Genomic DNA, 18,348 nt, shown 5'->3' on the forward strand with positions numbered 1-18,348 from the left:
ACAGGGATGCAGGTGAATATAGGAATCTATAACTTGACAATGAATGGAGGTGAATATAGTGTTTTATTACCTGACAGAGAATGCAGGTGAACATAGTGTTTTATTACCTGACAGGGATGCAGGTGAATATAGGAATCTATTACTTGACAGAGAATACAGGTGAATATAGGAACCTATAACTTGACAGGAAATACAGGTGAATATGGGAATCTATAACTTGACAGGGAATACAGGTGAATATGGGATATATTACTTGACAGGGAATACAGGTGAATATAGGAATCTATTACTTGACAGAGAATGCAGGTGAATATAGGAATCTATAACTAGACAGGGAATGTAGGTAAATATAGGAATCTATAACTTGACAGGGAATACAGGTGAATATAGGAATCTATAACTAGACAGGGAATACAGGTGAATATAGGGATATATTACTTTACAGGGAATGTAGGTAAATATAGGAATCTATAACTTGACAGGAAATGTAGGTAAATATAGGAATCTATAACTAGACTGACTGAGTTTAGTTTTACGCCGCTTTTAGCAATATTCCAGCAATATCACGGTGGGGGACACCAGAAATGGGCTTAACACATTGTGCCCATGTGGGGAATCGAACCCGGGTCTTCGTCGTGATGAGCCAATGCTTTAACCACTAGGCTACCCCACCGCCCCTATAACTAGACAGGGAATACAGGTGAATATAGGAATCTATAACTTGACAGGGAATGTAGGTAAATATAGGAATCTATAACTTGACAGGGAATGCAGGTAAATATAGGAATCTATAACTTGACAGGGAATGTAGGTAAATATAGGAATCTATAAATTGACAGGGAATGTAGGTAAATATAGGAATCTATAACTTGACAGGGAATACAGGTGAATATAGGACTCTATAACTTGACAGGGAATGCAGGTAAATATAGGAATCTAAAACTTGACAGGGAATGTAGGTAAATATAGGAATCTATAACTTGACAGGGAATGCAGGTGAATATAGGAATCTATAACTTGACAGGGAATGTAGGTAAATATAGGAATCTATAACTTGACAGGGAATGTAGGTAAATATAGGAATCTATAACTTGACAGGGAATGCAGGTAAATATAGGAATCTATAACTTGACAGGGAATGTAGGTAAATATAGGAATCTATAACTTGACAGGGAATACAGGTGAATATAGGAATCTATATCTTGACAGGGAATTTAGGTGAATATAGGAATCTATAACTTGACAGGGAATGTAGGTAAATATAGGAATCTATAACTTGACAGGGAATACAGGTGAATATAGGAATCTATATCTTGACAGGGAATACAGGTGAATATAGGAATTTATAACTTGACAGGGAATGTAGGTAAATATAGGAATCTAAAACTTGACAGGGAATGTAGGTAAATATAGGAATCTATAACTTGACAGGGAATGCAGGTTAATATAGGAATCTATAACTTGACAGGGAATGTAGGTAAATATAGGAATCTATAACTTGACAGGGAATGTAGGTAAATATAGGAATCTATAACTTGACAGGGAATGCAGGTAAATATAGGAATCTATAACTTGACAGGGAATGTAGGTAAATATAGGAATCTATAACTTGACAGGGAATGTAGGTAAATATAGGAATCTATAACTTGACAGGGAATGCAGGTAAATATAGGAATCTATAACTTGACAGGGAATGTAGGTAAATATAGGAATCTATAACTTGACAGGGAATACAGGTGAATATAGGAATCTATATCTTGACAGGGAATGTAGGTAAATATAGGAATCTATAACTTGACAGGGAATGTAGGTAAATATAGGAATCTATAACTTGACAGGGAATACAGGTGAGTATAGGAATCTATAACTTGACAGGGAATGCAGGTAAATATAGGAATCTATAACTTGACAGGGAATACAGGTGAATATAGGAATCTATAACTTGACAGGGAATGTAGGTGAATATAGGAATCTATAACTTGACAGGGAATGTAGGTAAATATAGGAATCTATAACTTGACAGGGAATGTAGGTAAATATAGGAATCTATAACTTGACAGGGAATGCAGGTAAATATAGGAATCTATAACTTGACAGGGAATGCAGGTAAATATAGGAATCTATAACTTGACAGGGAATGTAGGTAATTATAGGAATCTATAACTTGACAGGGAATGCAGGTAAATATAGTGTCTTATTACCTGACAGGGAATGCAGGTGAATATAGTGTTTTATTTGTGTGGTAACTCTGTGATATTTTTACTTTAGTGGATGTTATGTTTTCATGTCAACTGGATTTAGCCTGGAAAAAGATTTTGGTGTTCTCCTGATCTCATTGAAAAAGAAAAAGATACCTCTCTGCATGTACATGTGAGGGCATGATCTTCTGTGGAGAAGACCTCCGATCTAGATGTAGACAGTTATGGTATAAATGTAGAATATATGGTTGTAATTAACCTTGTCCAGGTTTCCAGTGTTTCTTCTTATTGTGGTGGATAAGCCAGGAATGATGAATCGCGAGATGTTGGTGATGAATCCTGGGACAGGGTCCGATAATCTGAACATAATTGTGTCCTTTCTCCAGAATGCATCGTGAGCATGTTGAGCGTACACAGGCCATCTACAACCGAGGTCGCGACCCCGAGGACCTGGCCTGGCAGAAGGAGTACAAGGCCATCCGAGACCAGCAAGGTCGAGTCCGGCAGAACAAGCTGGACAGCGTGTCCAGAGAGTGAGTCCATCACTCTGACCTGTCTTTGTAGACATCACACTTCCTTACATTTAGTAGCTTAAAGATTCTACCAATAAAACATTTATATACTTTCACCGGTTCAGCCTACTGAGTACTCAACCTTAAGCTGATTTCACCCTGGGATGTCAAATTCGAGTTTGGTTAAAAACAAAGTGCATTTGGAACAATTTTCCATGAAGACTGATAGACTGGTGAACAGTTTCAGAAAGATGAAGGGTCTGCCTGTACTAGCTTGTTTATCTGACCTGAAGGTCACTGGAAGACCTACATGGTCAACTCCTGGTGGTTTTATCCTAGCTTGGATACGCTGCTTGCCGTCCAGTGGATCTAACTTATTACAAATGAGTCGCAGTATACTCATCAAGATACTTTCATTTATTCTTTTATGTAGGATTCAGCTTTATATATCAATGCTTATATACATTTATATGTGCTCAAAGATTTAGTAATACTTTTATCACATGTATTTTAGAGGAATTAGGATTTGTTTTATAACTGGCATGGCTTATGTTTTAAATTACAACTCTAATTTGTAAGTCTGTGTGTAACGGGGATGGCTCTTTCACAACGACACAACTCCGTTGAGGCTGCAAGTTTCTTGTTTATTACTGTAGTTTGTATAAATAATACAAGTCTGAAACTATGTATATGAATATATAATTCTCCATCAAAATGTCTATTTTATCACATTCATTTCATTGCACATGGTTCAGATTGTTAACATTTGCAGTACTACCACTGAACATATAAACAGGACATATAGACATCACAAAATCAATGGTTCAGTTAGGAATTATGGAACACATTTGGTATCTTCAAAACAACAATGAAACATCAACGTGTCTTACCATCTATGGGACAACTTGTTTCAAACTGGCCACATGTTGTGAGGCACCAACAGCTCACCAAGAACCTAAAATATGTATGTTTTAATTAGCATGGAAATGCTAATTCTCACCAGTAAAGTAAACGTACAATCTGTTTGGACTCAAACATTAATCTGAATCAATTGTAAGTGAAATTATGGACAGCAACAATTTCTAACCGTAGGTCAAAATATACCTCCACCAAATGCATAAATTCAGGTACAATAAATACTGAATTAACCTTTCAACAATTAAACATATTTTTGTATTTTATTCCTTTTATATAAAACCAAGTATAACTAATCTGTAATTCACCAAAGTCAAAATCCTCCATCCATGACTTCCAACCACCTTGCCAGGTTGGGAGAAAGACAGCAAGTGAACAAGCTTCACACTTTCCAAATGCAACTAAATTCAACATCCAATCAAGATGCTGCACATCTTCAGCCAATGAAAACCAAGGACAAGACAGCAGACCTGACCTCCTTAAGACTTGGCTACTTTGCATAGGAACTACTTTTGACCTATGATCCAGTGGAGACTACAGTCCGTTTGGCTCAAAAGCGGACCGATGAATTGCAATCTAACTTGAAAACTATTAAACATAAAATACTCAATGAAACACTGATCATAATCAAAACATCATACCCACTCTGTGAGGTTTTTTGCAGAATTTTTGTCCTAAAAATAATAATGTTGTTTAACAAACTATCATAAAAATATTGACACAGTTCACTATTTGTTATGAGGGAGGAGTGCAGAGAAAGGGACAGCCAGGTGTTCGAGAAGCACGTTCACAGACAAAGTTATTTATTCATTAACCTGTGCTGTGCCGTCTCCATCCTTTCTCGAACACCTGGCTGTCCCTTTCTCTGCACTCCTCCCTTGTGCCTCCTCCTCTAGAATCTGTACTTTACTAAGGAAATGTCATCCCATATATAACTTGTTACATTTGACCACTTTCTAAAAAGCATTGTAAATTGAAAGCTATGTATACTTGGCAGAGTGCTTCTTGCACAGTTTGTAACCATACATCACCGGAGTATGTGATACTGCATGAACTTGGACTTCACCTTGATCTGAATTCGATGTCTTGTGCCTGTCATCAGCTCTCCTTCACGTGGAGATTATTGTTGAAAAATACCAATTTTTTTTCCTTATTTTGTGACATGATTATGTCAGCTTGTAGCCTCTAGTGACATGTCGTAAGTTGATGCCCCAGATAGATGCCATGCTTGTAACAGGCTTGTCCAGCTGCATCAGTAGATGTGCCGTCTGCTTTATTTCAGGAATGCTTATAACTATCATGTGTCTGCCTCCACCATCTCCGTCATCGGACCCCATGTGGACATCTACCAGTGAGTCACATGATCTTGTCACATGACCCTCAGATCATTGACAGTAACATAACACAAAAAGTAGGCAGTATATTTATGGAGGTGCCGTGACTGTGATCACTGAGTAGGCCAGCTGTAGACAGAACTAGTCAGGCTCATGGGTTGTGTAAAGTCTAGTAAAAGTCCATTTATTCTCTCTGACTATGATCTAAAGTGACTATTTGAGGCTGGAATAGTGTTTCGCCCAGACTGGACCTGTAATACATTTATAGAATTCATCAATAACAACCCCGCTGGTTTAGCCACTAACATGCTTTATAAAGTGTAACCTTTATGATTGCATCTTTCATTCAAACAAATGGTCATTTCTTGATTTGACCAGCTAACAGTATTGTAAGATGTTTAACAATATATGTAGAAAATTGACATCGCTATAATCAACTAAACGTTGACCATTGACTGTATGTTGCCTTGTACAGTAGACCAACATAGACACTAACACCTTGTTATGTAGCGTTATGTAGTCTCTGTTCAGAGTTATTATTTAGTCATGCCAGAATGAGACGTAGGTGGATTTGAATCGCAGACTCAGCCTGTTTGTGATTTTAGTCTTCTAACTGTCTTTGTCTGTGGTCAGAGTGTACCACCCCAAGAAGACCGGGCCGACTCAGAGAGAGCTGAACCAGTTTGCTCTGACCATACAGAAGACCGTGAGAGGCTGGCTTATCCGGCGCCGCTTGGAGAAACTTCGCCGCAAGGTGAGGAGACACATGCTGTGTCAAGACTTGTCTGTTCAGGGCAGCTTTTTTATTTACTGTGTTTCTCATCGCTCAATCAAATCTTCTCATTTTATTGCCGACCGCCTAAACACCAACACTGCAAACTCGAACCTAAAACGTACCGCCTCGTCATATAAAATGTTTATCTTTTATACAATCACTGCCACAAGTCCAAAGAACATGATTAAATGTAAAAAGAATTACAATAAATGAGAATCAAGAACACTATTCAGATAATTTTGTCTTTATTAAGTTTGTTTGTTTTTTTCCCTGACCAACCGACCCAAGTTCAGAATTGGGTGGCTACATGAAACACATGAAAAATATGATGCCCTAATGGATAAAAGAATTTGAGAAAAGTCCTAATTTTGTTATCAGATGTCAGCAATAAAGAAAGCATAGCAGGTGGAGGAAAAACAAAGGCAGTAATTTTCCCCTTCTTATGTTCACTTTAAATGAACCATATTTTGATTTTAGATTTTGATGTTAACTTTTTTGTGGCACTAAGAATGTTTCACATTGCATAATGGTAAGTCAAACAGTTCCCAACCAAGTCTGACTTTTACAATAATAATTGTCCATGCTGAATGTCATGTTCCTTGACCCTTGGCCAAATATGTCCGGGAATGTGAGGAAATCTTCACAGAAGAAGTCAGTGATCGTGAGATCTAAGATAATCTTGTGTTTCAGGCAACATGGTCTGGATTCAGCTTTGAGAGGATGGTGAAGGACTACAAGACCATGCTGGCTCGTGTTCAGCGGCAACATGGCCGTGACCGACCCAAGACGCCCTTCACCTTCAAGGAAATGAACGAGTACATGGACCTCCGAAGACGTGCGTCAGATGTTTACAAAACTGTTTCTTAGATAAAGTAGTTCTGAATGTAGTGTTAACTTGTTGTGGTAGCTGGGTATCGGTTGTCTCTGGTTATGCTCTTTATATAGCCCTAGATTATATATAGTCTGATACAGGGCATTGTCTGTGCAGGTTATGAATGTAGTGTTAACTTGTTTGGTAACTGGGTATTCGGTTGTCTTTATGCTCTTTATATAGCCCTAGATTATATATAGTCTGATACAGGGCATTGTCTGTGCAGGTTATGAGAGTGTGTTTGAGAAGAAAGCGTTTGGTGGAGAGCTGGAACTCTGTGAGCTGGACCAGTTCTTCAAGGAGTGTGATCTGTATCCCTCCCAGGCGGAGCTGGATGAGGCTGTGGATGTGTTGTTCAAAGGTGAGAGTTCCCTTGATCCCCTTCTTCAGTGAATCATGTTTTAGATATGTGATTACTGTTTTAAGGTGATTAACTCACCTCTACAGAAAGTGGTGCTACATTGTTCTGGCCACAGTGCAAAGGGAGATAATCAGGTGAAGCTCGGCAACTTGTGTTGCAGAGAAATCTTGCCTATACTTACCAAGCTAAAATGAAATTCAAGTGCAAACTGAACTTGGGCAATGATAATATAGCACCATGATAGTGTTTTGGCAAATGGTAATTATATCAAGTACAATATTTTAAATGCATGTATTACAGTCTGTCACTCTAACAACCATCTTTGTTTCTCTGTATCTGAGATTCAGTACACTGTGCTATTCACTTGATAATCTCATGTATCATATGTTGGTGTGTCACCAGGCAAGGGATTGAGGGGTCGTGGGCTGCGGAAGAACGAGGTGCTGGACGTTGTGTTCTACGTGTACGTCCCAAAGGCAGCCGGAGTGGAGGGGGACCCGCATGTCCACATGGATGAGCCCAATCATAGATGGCGTGGAGGCCAGGAGGCTGATTGGTAGGTGTGGCCAAGAGGCTGATTGGCAGCTGGGGCCAGGAGACAGATTGGTAGGTGTGGCCAGGAGGCTGATTGGTAGGTGTCGCCAAGAAGATGATGCATAGGTTGAGCTAGAAGGCTGATTGGTAGGTATGGCCAAGAGGCTGATAGGCAGGTGTGGCTAGGAGACTGATTTTTAGGTGTTGCCAGCAGGTGGATTAAATGTTAGGTTTGTTGCCAAGAGTCTGATCTGTAGGTGTGTCCAAGAAGATGATATATAGGTTTTGCCAGGAGGCTGCTTGGTAGGTGGGATACCATGGCAGCTTCTTGGAGAAAAGCATCCTCGATAATCTCCAGGGTATACATTATGATCACTCTCCACTATACCTGGATGCATCCACGGCTTGGCCCGATAATTCACACAGTAGCCAATCAGCTAAGCTGCCGTTACATCCGAGCTTGCCAGTGTCAACAAAGATAGCGGTCGCAGTCGCGAAGGTTTGTTCGAAGTGCCACTCATATTTTGGGGGTAATCATACAGACAAATTGACAGATCTGAAACATTAAAACTATATATGAAAGAACTCCTTCTACCTCATTTAGAGTACCTCTGCATCAATTGTGTTGCCAAGTTTAAACTGCTGGATAATTAAGAAGCGAAAGTGAGTTATGCTTGGTTCGCTCAACTTCCCAGCGTAGACACCTGATTGGATAAAAAGCCAGCAAAGGGAGGTAATAGCCGTGGATGCATCCAGGGTATAGTGGAGAGTGATCGTAATGTATACCCTGGAGATTATCGAGGATGGGAAAAAAGGTAGTGTCAGAGAATGATTCAAGTTGGTTAAATCCCACATTGAACTGTATTTACATGATGTTAAGGTATGATATCTTAATTGGGGAGGAAAGTTGAAAATGGTTGCCGTCGTTAGATGTTTACCCTTGGTCAAACCCATAAGCAGGTGCTCGCTAAGAGCAATCTGGGATTCAAATTCACAATCACAGGTATCTGGCACACTTCTAAGGGACACAAATGCACTGTGAATTCCACCTTCATTGACCCAGTCAGTCAATTAGGTTGTGCAATATTGACAAATGTTATGGATAACAACTCAGTCAGTGCTTCGATACAGATTCTTGTACCATTGTCAAGCAAGAATGATTCCAAAGACTGACATAACTTCTGTCTGTATTATCAGGAACAGAGTTTGTGGAGCCGGCTCCCCTGGAGGTGTGTGCCAAGCTGGTGATCACCTCGAAGCGTGAGCGGCGTGAGAGGGAGAACCGGGCCCTCCTGGAGCAGCAGGGGGAGGGGCAGGGCGAGGAGGAGGACAGCAGTGACGACTCGGAGGAGGGGGAGAGACGGAGGCAGATGAAGGCCAAGCTGAAGACAGTGAATATTGTGGACAGGAAGGGGAAGGTAGTTTAACTACTGACATGCACCAGACATGGGCGTCTAGTGGCATAGTGTGTCCATGTGGGACTGGAGACATGCACCAGACATGGGCGTACAGTGGCATAGTGTGTCCATGTGGGACTGGAGACTTGCACCAGACATGGGCGTACAGTGGCATAGTGTGTCCATGTGGGACTGGAGACAAACACAGGAAATATAGGATAGACTGTGATGTGATAGACAACTTCCTGTGACGTGATAGACAACTTCCTGTGATGATAGATGATGTGCCTCTGCTGATAGACATGTACCTCTGGTAACGGACAAGTTCCTGTGACATGATAGACAACTTCCTGTGATGTGACAGATAAATTTCTGTGATGATAGATGATGTGCCTCTGCTGATAGACATGTACCTCTGGTAATGGACAAGTTCCTGTGATGATTGTGTAGTTCCTGTGATAATTGACAAGTGCCTGTGATTTTAGATGGAAGTTTTGTATATCTGCAAATGTGTCTATTTATCTTTACGCATATGAAAATCCGTGCCTGCAAATGTTTGTATGCATTAGCACAAATCTGTGTGTGTATTTTGTGTGTATCCTTCAACCTGTGTTTTGTGTGTTGTATTGTATCCTTCAACCTGCGATTTGTGTTGTATTGTATATTGTGTAGATGTGTGATAGCAGATCGCACCTTGCCAATGCAACATTCCTAGTCATTCAGTATGGCTTGCTTGCTGTCTGTAAACGGTCATCCAGCACCCCAGATCTATGTCATGACTTTCCTGCTGTCTGTACAGTAAACGGTCATCCAACACCCCAGATCTATGTCATGACTTTCCTGCTGTCTGTACAGTAAAAGGTTATCCAGCACCCCAGATCTATGTCATGACTTTCCTGCTGTCTGTACAGTAAACAGTTATCTAACACCCCAGATCTATGTCATGACTTTCCTGCTGTCTGTACAGTAAACAGTTATCTAACACCCCAGATCTATGTCATGACTTTCCTGCTGTCTGTACAGTAAACAGTTATCTAACACCCCAGATCTATGTCATGACTTTCCTGCTGTCTGTACAGTAAAAGGTTATCCAACACCCCAGATCTATGTCATGACTTTCCTGCTGTCTGTACAGTAAAAGGTTATCCAGCACCCCAGATCTATGTCATGACTTTCCTGCTGTCTGTACAGTAAACAGTTATCTAACACCCCAGATCTATGTCATGACTTTCCTGCTGTCTGTACAGTAAACAGTTATCTAACACCCCAGATCTATGTCATGACTTGCCTGTTGTCTGTACAGTAAAAGGTTATCCAACACCCCAGATCTATGTCATGACTTTCCTGCTGTCTGTACAGTAAAAGGTTATCCAGCACCCCAGATCTATGTCATGACTTTCCTGCTGTCTGTACAGTAAACAGTTATCTAACACCCCAGATCTATGTCATGACTTTCCTGCTGTCTGTACAGTAAACAGTTATCTAACACCCCAGATCTATGTCATGACTTTCCTGCTGTCTGTACAGTAAAAGGTTATCTAACACCCCAGATCTATGTCATGGCTTGCCTGCTGTCTGTACAGTAAAAGGGTATCCAACACACCAGATCTATGTCATGGCTTGCCTGCTGTCTGTACAGTAAAAGGTTATCTAACACCCCAGATCTATGTCATGACTTTCCTGCTGTCTGTACAGTAAACAGTTATCTAACACCCCAGATCTATGTCATGACTTGCCTGCTGTCTGTACAGTAAACGGTTATCCAACACACCAGATCTATGTCATGACTTGCCTGCTGTCTGTACAGTAAAAGGTTATCCAACACACCAGATCTATGTCATGGCTTGCCTGCTGTCTGTAGAGTAAACAGTTATCCAACACCCCAGATCTATGTTATGACTTGCCTGCTGTCTGTACAGTAAAAGGTTATCCAAAACCCCAGATCTATGTCATGACTTGCCTGCTGTCTGTACAGTAAAAGGTTATCCAACACACCAGATATATCTCATGACTTGCCTGCTGTCTGTACAGTAAAAGGTTATCACGCACTGTGGATCTATGTCATGACTTGCCTGCTGTCTGTATATGGTCATCTAACACCCCAGATCTGTGTCATGACTTACCTGCTGTCTGTACAGTAAAAGGTTATCCAACACACCAGATCTGTGTCATGGCTTGCCTGCTGTCTGTAGAGTAAACAGTTATCCAACACCCCAGATCTATGTTATGACTTGCCTGCTGTCTGTACAGTAAAAGGTTATCCAAAACCCCAGATCTATGTCATGACTTGCCTGCTGTCTGTACAGTAAAAGGTCATCCAGCACCCCAGATCTGTGTCATGGGTTGCGTGCTGTCTGTATATGGTCATCAAGCACCCCAGATCTATGTCATGACCTGTCTGCTGTCTGTACAGTAATCAATTATGACGCACTGTGGATCTATGTCATGGCTTGCTGCTGTCTGTACAGTAAAAGGTTATCCAACACCCCAGATCTGTGTCATGGCTTGCCTGCTGTCTGTAGAGTAAACAGTTATCCAACACCCCAGATCTATGTTATGACTTGCCTGCTGTCTGTACAGTAAAAGGTTATCCAAAACCCCAGATCTATGTCATGACTTGCCTGCTGTCTGTACAGTAAACAGTTGTCCAGCACCCTAGACCTGTGTCATGACTTGCCTGCTGTCTGTATATGGTCATCTAACACCCCAGATCTATGTCATGACTTACCTGCTGTCTGTACAGTAAAAGGTTATCCAGCACCCCAGATCTATGTCATGACTTGCCTGCTGTCTGTATATGGTCATCCAACACCCCAGATCTATGTCATGACTTGCCTGCTGTCTGTACAGTAAATGGTTATCCAGCACACCAGATCTATGTCATGACTTGCCTGCTGTCTGTACAGTAAACAGTTGTCCAGCACCCTAGACCTGTGTCATGACTTGCCTGCTGTCTGTACAGAAAATGGATCCCCACACCCCTGACCTGTGTCATGGCTTGTCTGTTGTCTGTACCGTGTACTGCTCCCCATCAGTGATGACTGGGAGATTATGGTCTATGGTTGTTTGTGTGCTACCATGCCCTTGCAGCACAAATGATTATGGAGATTCTGGTTAACTTCCCAGTGCTTGTTGTCAGAGCCAACTGTGACTGCATGTATTTAAGTGTCCTTGTATTCCGAATTCATGGCTGGATGATTGCAGTGTCATCCGTCTGTGTGCCAGGTCCAGACCTAAGTGTTTACAGACTGGTGTGACACAGTTGAAATAATGCTGAAATTGTGTATTAATACCAGTAACAACTTGTAGGTATATGTATGTAGTCAGTTTCAAGAAGTCCTGAGACGCCCCATGTACTGCGACAGTCGGATGTCAGTGTTCCAGTCGTGGCAGCTTCATGTCCATGATGGGTTGTTGTTGTGTGATCATTCCTGTATGATATATAAGTTATTATTGTTGTTAACTTGTTACAGATAATAGGATGAAATGCATGTGTGTTCATTTTGATTGTGTCATTAATGTGCTGAAATTAGCCTACTATTTATAAATGCCCCATGCACCTTATGCAGGTGTGTCATCTGTAGGAGACGTACACCTGTAGGCCAAGCATTCTTCCCACGGAACCTTCTAGAGCAAAGAGGTTGTCCTAGATACTGTCAATAGAGCCTTCCGGCCAGGAATGTATTATTGAGTATAGAATGAGTAGAAATGTTGTCTTTGATTGTTGAGTGTATGTTACAGCACAGTATTATATACAGAGTTGATCTCAGATTTGTTGACACTGTTTCCATAGACAACGATGACAGAGTAGAAAACATCTTGTAGTGGCAAAACAGACGATGTATCAGCACAGTAGGTCAACGTCTGAAATACTGACCATCATGGTCTGTGTCTTTACATTGATTTATGATCACTATGGTGTAAATACAAGTTATCAGTCTTGTAACCATGGTTACAGCTGTCACACTTCAGCATTATAATGGTTACTGAATTCATTTCTTTTTGTGTTCATCAACTGCAACCAAAACCTGCGATGAATAAAATCTATTTCCAATCTTCACCAATATTTGTTTAAACTGTTTAGCCAGTGCTTGAACGTACAATAGCTTTTAACATCACTTTCAAGATACTGCACTCATAATAGAGAAAGGAGCGTGTGTGCGTAAACAAAGTACTGATGCATGATTTGAGCTGACTTTGAAGCAGGGCAACAACATGTACCATTTTGTCCCATCTGCTAATATGGTGCGGCCATCTCGTACCACAACCTCCTACTCTGTAGGAAGACACTATATCCTGCACTATAGAGGTGGTCAAAATCATGTCTAGATATTAACATTTCTTCAAATGTATGTTGAGAAACATTCAAAGTAGCCAGAAAAACTCAGGATTCATTTGAAATAATTTAATTTTCTATAATACAATACATATACAGTATTAAGTACAAAACTGCTTTACATGCATATAGAAAGTAGCTCTACCTGACTGCATAAATACATCCTACATGTACAATTGTAAGTACATCTACGTTGACCTGGTGATGCGTGTATAGAAGTACATCTATAGCAACTCCAGGCCTGTTAACTGGTGCTACAGTTGGACTCATGTATATAGAAGTACATCTATAGCAACTCCAGGCCTGTTAACTGGTGCTACAGTTGGACCATGTATATAGAAGTACATCTATAGCAACTCCAGGCCTGTTAACTGGTGCTACAGTTGGACTATGTATATAGAAGTACATCTATAGCAACTCTATGTATATAGAAGTACATCTATAGCAACTCCAGGCCTGTTAACTGGTGCTACAGTTGGACCATGTATATAGAAGTACATCTATAGCAACTCCAGGCCTGTTAACTGGAGCTACAGTTGGACTATGTATATAGAAGTACATCTGTACCAACTCCAGGCCTGTTAACTGGTGCTACAGTTGGACTATGTATATAGAAGTATACCTGTGGCCAGCCCAGGATTGTGCCCTGGTGGTAAAGCACAGGACAACACACTGCTGACAGCAGAAGTTGAACATGATGGATTTAGGTCAGGTGGTTCAGTCTGGTAGTTCATTAAAGCAGTTCGGTCATTGACCTTTGACCTTTGACCTTGAATTATGTCAAAAGGTAGGATCAATCACACGCCTGACAATTTAATAACTGATTCAGATTTTTTAAAATGGGCCTTTAGTTGGGGATAGAAGTAAGTTTCACATCTAGTTATGTATTTTCGGAATTTGATAAAACTGCTGATAATTTGTCATGGTTGTGCTGTATGAGGAAACAGATATGTCAGTGTCTGAACGCCAGTCTACTTCCGCTGTCAACTGGCTACATAGTACAAGTGGATGGAATGATGGAAGACACTTTGGCACCAAGTTTTATAAGGCAAACATAAAACTTATATCATATATGTCAGGTGCAGGTACCATATGCATCAGGTACACATATGTATTAGGTACATGTATCAGGTACATCATATCTACCAGGTACATGTATAGTATGTATCAGATACATGCTTTATATGTATCAAGTACAGAATTAATATCAACCGCATGTATCAGGTACATCATATATATCAAGGAAATAGATCATGTGTGTTGGTACACAGGACATGGGGTACAACACAGTAAATAAGTAGTGATAGAAACAGTGTCAATATCCACGTTTCGGACACATACGCTGAATCTCGAATCCTTCATGACGTATGTAGGGGGTGGGTGTGTGTGAAAGGCTTACACCACAGTAGGAACTTTTCAACAACAGAGAGCAGTATTACAAATCAGAACTAAGGATGGGTAATATTCAGATGGGGTAATATGGACCAGGTACTGCAGGCATGGGTTGTACAGACTGTATACCACAGACATGAGTTATATGGATAGTATGCCACAGGCATGGGTTGTAGGCTGTATTACACATTCATGGGTCATACAGAATGAATATCAAATTCATGGATCATACAGACTGTATATAGCAAGGATGGGTCATACAGACTGTATACTGCAGGGATGGGTCAAACAGACTACTTAGTGGAGGGATGGGTCAAATAGACTATATATCGCCGGGATGGGTCATACAGACTATATATTGCTTGGATGGGTCATACAGACTATTTATCGCCGGGATGGGTCATACAGACTATATATGCAGACATGGATTGTACAGATTGTATACCCCAAGTATGGAATGTATAGAATAATGGGCACATGAAGGATTGCATTACAGGCACTTTAGGACTTTCTCCACAACGCTCATCCTATTCAAGATACTTTCCTTATTTATGTAAGATCAAAGAAGCCTTTAAGTCAAACATGAATTCAAATAAAAGACACTCTCTTTTCGTTGTATGAAACATCTTACACACAGTACAATGCCAGGTTTTGCATCAGAAAAGTGTAGGTAATCTTTGGTCACTTTGGAGGGCTTTTGATGCGAGGCACTTCATTCATGAGAACTGACACTTGCAACCACCAGTATGTGAACATTCAGGATGCTAATTAATCACCCAATACCATCCCCAGATTTCTGTAGGGAAGACCTTGCTATACTGCTACTGGCCGAGACAGGTGCTGTGTATGGACGGAATCAGTCATGTGACTAGAGATGATACAGTACTACAACAGGGTCAACAAAGGTCTCCAGCCCAACTGGCCTGTGGGTGTCCACCTTTGGGTGTCCACTCATCACTGTCCATCTGTGTAATAGGACATTACATACTACATGACAAACGTCATAATCTCCATAGTATAAAAGTGAGAAAAACTATTTCATAGCTGGCTGACATTGTGTCTGTGTTGCATGGCACTTCTTTCAACATGTGAAAATACTCAAGAACAACATATACATAAAAACAATAACATATATTTCACTACCTCTAAGATAAACACAGTAAGTATTTCTTCACTGTATGAGGTCTTCAATGATATATTTGTAACTAAATCTCTAGTGACACATGAAATGAGATATACCTCGATAATTTACATATGATGTAGCTGGGTGATTATGTGCCATATCTCAGGGTACACATTCCCAGACACACTGATCTAGGGGGATGCTGGGTGGGGGTGTGGGTGTGGGTGTCTACATGCAGTGGTACATACAACAATAAATATAGCACTGTGGGATGTGTTTCTTGTACTGGACTGAACCTATTACTGTCACTTCATCCAGAACCTACATGGTTAACTCTTCATACATGAAGGAATGCCATGATAATGCCTTGTAAGTGGATATACACTCGCTGACTCTGTCAGGGACAGCAGACTGCTTCACTGTCTTCGGATACCATCTTAAAGGAGGGTCAAGCCCCTACTTGTTGCCTGGTGACATCTCCTATTGAAGGGTCAAGCCCCTATCTGTTGCCTGGTGACATCTCCTATGGAAGGGTCAAGCCCCTACTTGTTGCCTGGTGACATCATCCTATGGAAGGGTCAAGCCCCTGCTTGTTGCCTGGTGACATCATCCTATGGAAGGGTCAAGCCCCTACTTGTTGCCTGGTGACATCTCCTATTGAAGGGTCAAGCCCCTATCTGTTGCCTGGTGACATCATCCTATGGAAGGGTCAAGCCCCTACTTGTTGCCTGGTGATATCATCCTATGGAAGGGTCAAGCCCCTACCTGTTGCCTGGTGACATCATCCTATGGAAGTCCCTATCAGGTGTAATCACCACAGCAGGAGTCACTGGTATCCCAAACTTGCTGGTGGAACCACACAGGAAGGGGAGGTGTCCAAAAGATTTCTACATTCTTTCTTCGTCAAGTTATGAGTGAGTCTATTAATGATAACTCCCTGCTATGATGTATATACAGGTATCTCTATGTACATTGTTTATATATACAATATCCTATGTACAGGTAAATCATAAGAGGAATGGCAGAATCTACTTCTACACTTACAATTACCTAGAATCTCCATGCTGCCATGTGGCGACTGATGGGCCAACTAGTGTGAAAGACTATGGTGATGAGGGAACTTATCACAGACAACAAGATGTATATACACTTGAATGTCCTCTCATCAGTGCTATGTACAGATCTACACCAGTTGAAATAATGCAGCATTCTTAAGTTAATGTACAGAAATGTTACATGATACAGCAAAAATGTTACAGTAAAGCAACAATGTTACATGATACAGCAAGTATGCAACAGTAAAGCAACAATGTTACATGATACAGCAACAATGTTACATGATACAGCAACAATGTTACATGATACAGCAAGTATGCAACAGTACAGCAACAATGTTACATGATACAGCAACAATGTTACATGATACAGCAGCAATGTTACATGATACAGCAACAATGTTACATGATACAGCAAGTATGCAACAGTACAGCAACAATGTTACATGATACAGCAACAATGTTACATGATACAGCAAGTATGCAACAGTACAGCAACAATGTTACATGATACAGCAGCAATGTTACATGATACAGCAACAATGTTACATGATACAGCAAGTATGCAACAGTACAGCAACAATGTTACATGATACAGCAACAATGTTACATGATACAGCAAGTATGCAACAGTACAGCAACAATGTTACATGATACAGCAACAGTGTTACATGATACAGCAAGTATGCAACAGTACAGCAACAATGTTACATGATACAGCAACAATGTTACATGATACAGCAAGTATGCAACAGTACAGCAACAATGTTACATGATACAGCAACAATGTTACATGATACACCAACTATGCTACATGAAACAAGAACTGTGTAACTAGTAACAATGTCACATTTCCCAGGTACAATGTTACATGGTACTGCCGCAATGTTACATAATTCTACAAATGCTATACATGGAACATTGTTATATGATAGGATCACAAGTTAACATATAACAGATAACGGATAACAGTATCTTGTGGTAGATACGCACCCTGAGGTAACAGAAGTTAAATATCAAAGTGAGGCTACACAAGCAGGTGAGTATGTACCAGGAGATGGTTACGTCAAGTACATATACTACCCCATGAACATGGTGTTGATAACACAGATGTAATAAGAGTTGAAAACTGGCTACACTGCTGTGGAATACATTGCAGAAACTGGTCCTTGAATGTACAGCTTATCATGGACCTTGAGTTACATTGTACTTACCACACACCTGTTCAAATACAGATCAAATGCCTTTACCTGTAATTCAAGTCAAATATCCTCACAATGGAAAGTGACAAAACAATTACATAGTTCTTCATAAAACAAATGTTGCTAAGTCCAATCTACTTCATTCTAGAAGAAAATATCTTTGCTATTCGTTTTGCTTCATCAGCCGTTGGATGTTGTCTCCCTTTAGCTGAGACTGGGGCAAATTTGATCTTTGACCCTGCAGCTAACCTGTGTGCTAACTGTGAGGTGGCCTGGACCTTCTCGGCAGCACGACCTGGGTCCTGGAATATGGAAAGAAACTGATACAGAAACGTTTCCAGAA

The 18,348-nt window shown here is 40.6% G+C and overlaps 2 protein-coding genes and 1 long non-coding RNA gene across 3 annotated transcripts in view; 2 read left to right on the top strand and 1 right to left on the bottom strand.

The window, feature by feature from the left end:
* Window positions 1–9,755, top strand: part of LOC124269070 — a 70,389-nt gene extending 60,634 nt beyond the window's left edge. Inside the window, 9 exon segments of the mRNA XM_046704083.1 lie at window positions 2,585–2,731; window positions 4,908–4,976; window positions 5,593–5,713; window positions 6,425–6,569; window positions 6,832–6,966; window positions 7,369–7,454; window positions 7,456–7,597; window positions 8,698–8,918; window positions 9,570–9,755. Coding sequence (XP_046560039.1) covers window positions 2,585–2,731; window positions 4,908–4,976; window positions 5,593–5,713; window positions 6,425–6,569; window positions 6,832–6,966; window positions 7,369–7,454; window positions 7,456–7,597; window positions 8,698–8,918; window positions 9,570–9,755 — 1,252 coding nt within the window.
* Window positions 9,756–10,982: 1,227 nt separating this feature from the next.
* Window positions 10,983–12,957, top strand: LOC124269069. Its single transcript, XR_006896413.1, has 2 exons — window positions 10,983–11,209; window positions 11,372–12,957. It is a non-coding gene; the product is annotated as an uncharacterized LOC124269069 (long non-coding RNA).
* A 330-nt stretch (window positions 12,958–13,287) lies between these two features.
* The window catches only part of LOC124269072 (C2 domain-containing protein 3-like), an 86,124-nt gene continuing 81,063 nt past the window's right edge, over window positions 13,288–18,348 (bottom strand). Inside the window, exon 52 of the mRNA XM_046704084.1 lies at window positions 13,288–18,307. Coding sequence (XP_046560040.1) covers window positions 18,140–18,307 — 168 coding nt within the window. The 3' untranslated portion in view covers window positions 13,288–18,139. The remainder of the gene's footprint in view (window positions 18,308–18,348) is intronic.

The sequence above is a fragment of the Haliotis rubra genome, unplaced genomic scaffold, assembly GCF_003918875.1.
Source record: "Haliotis rubra isolate DU_JTF1 unplaced genomic scaffold, ASM391887v1 Scf1418, whole genome shotgun sequence".
NCBI lineage: Eukaryota > Metazoa > Mollusca > Gastropoda > Lepetellida > Haliotidae > Haliotis > Haliotis rubra.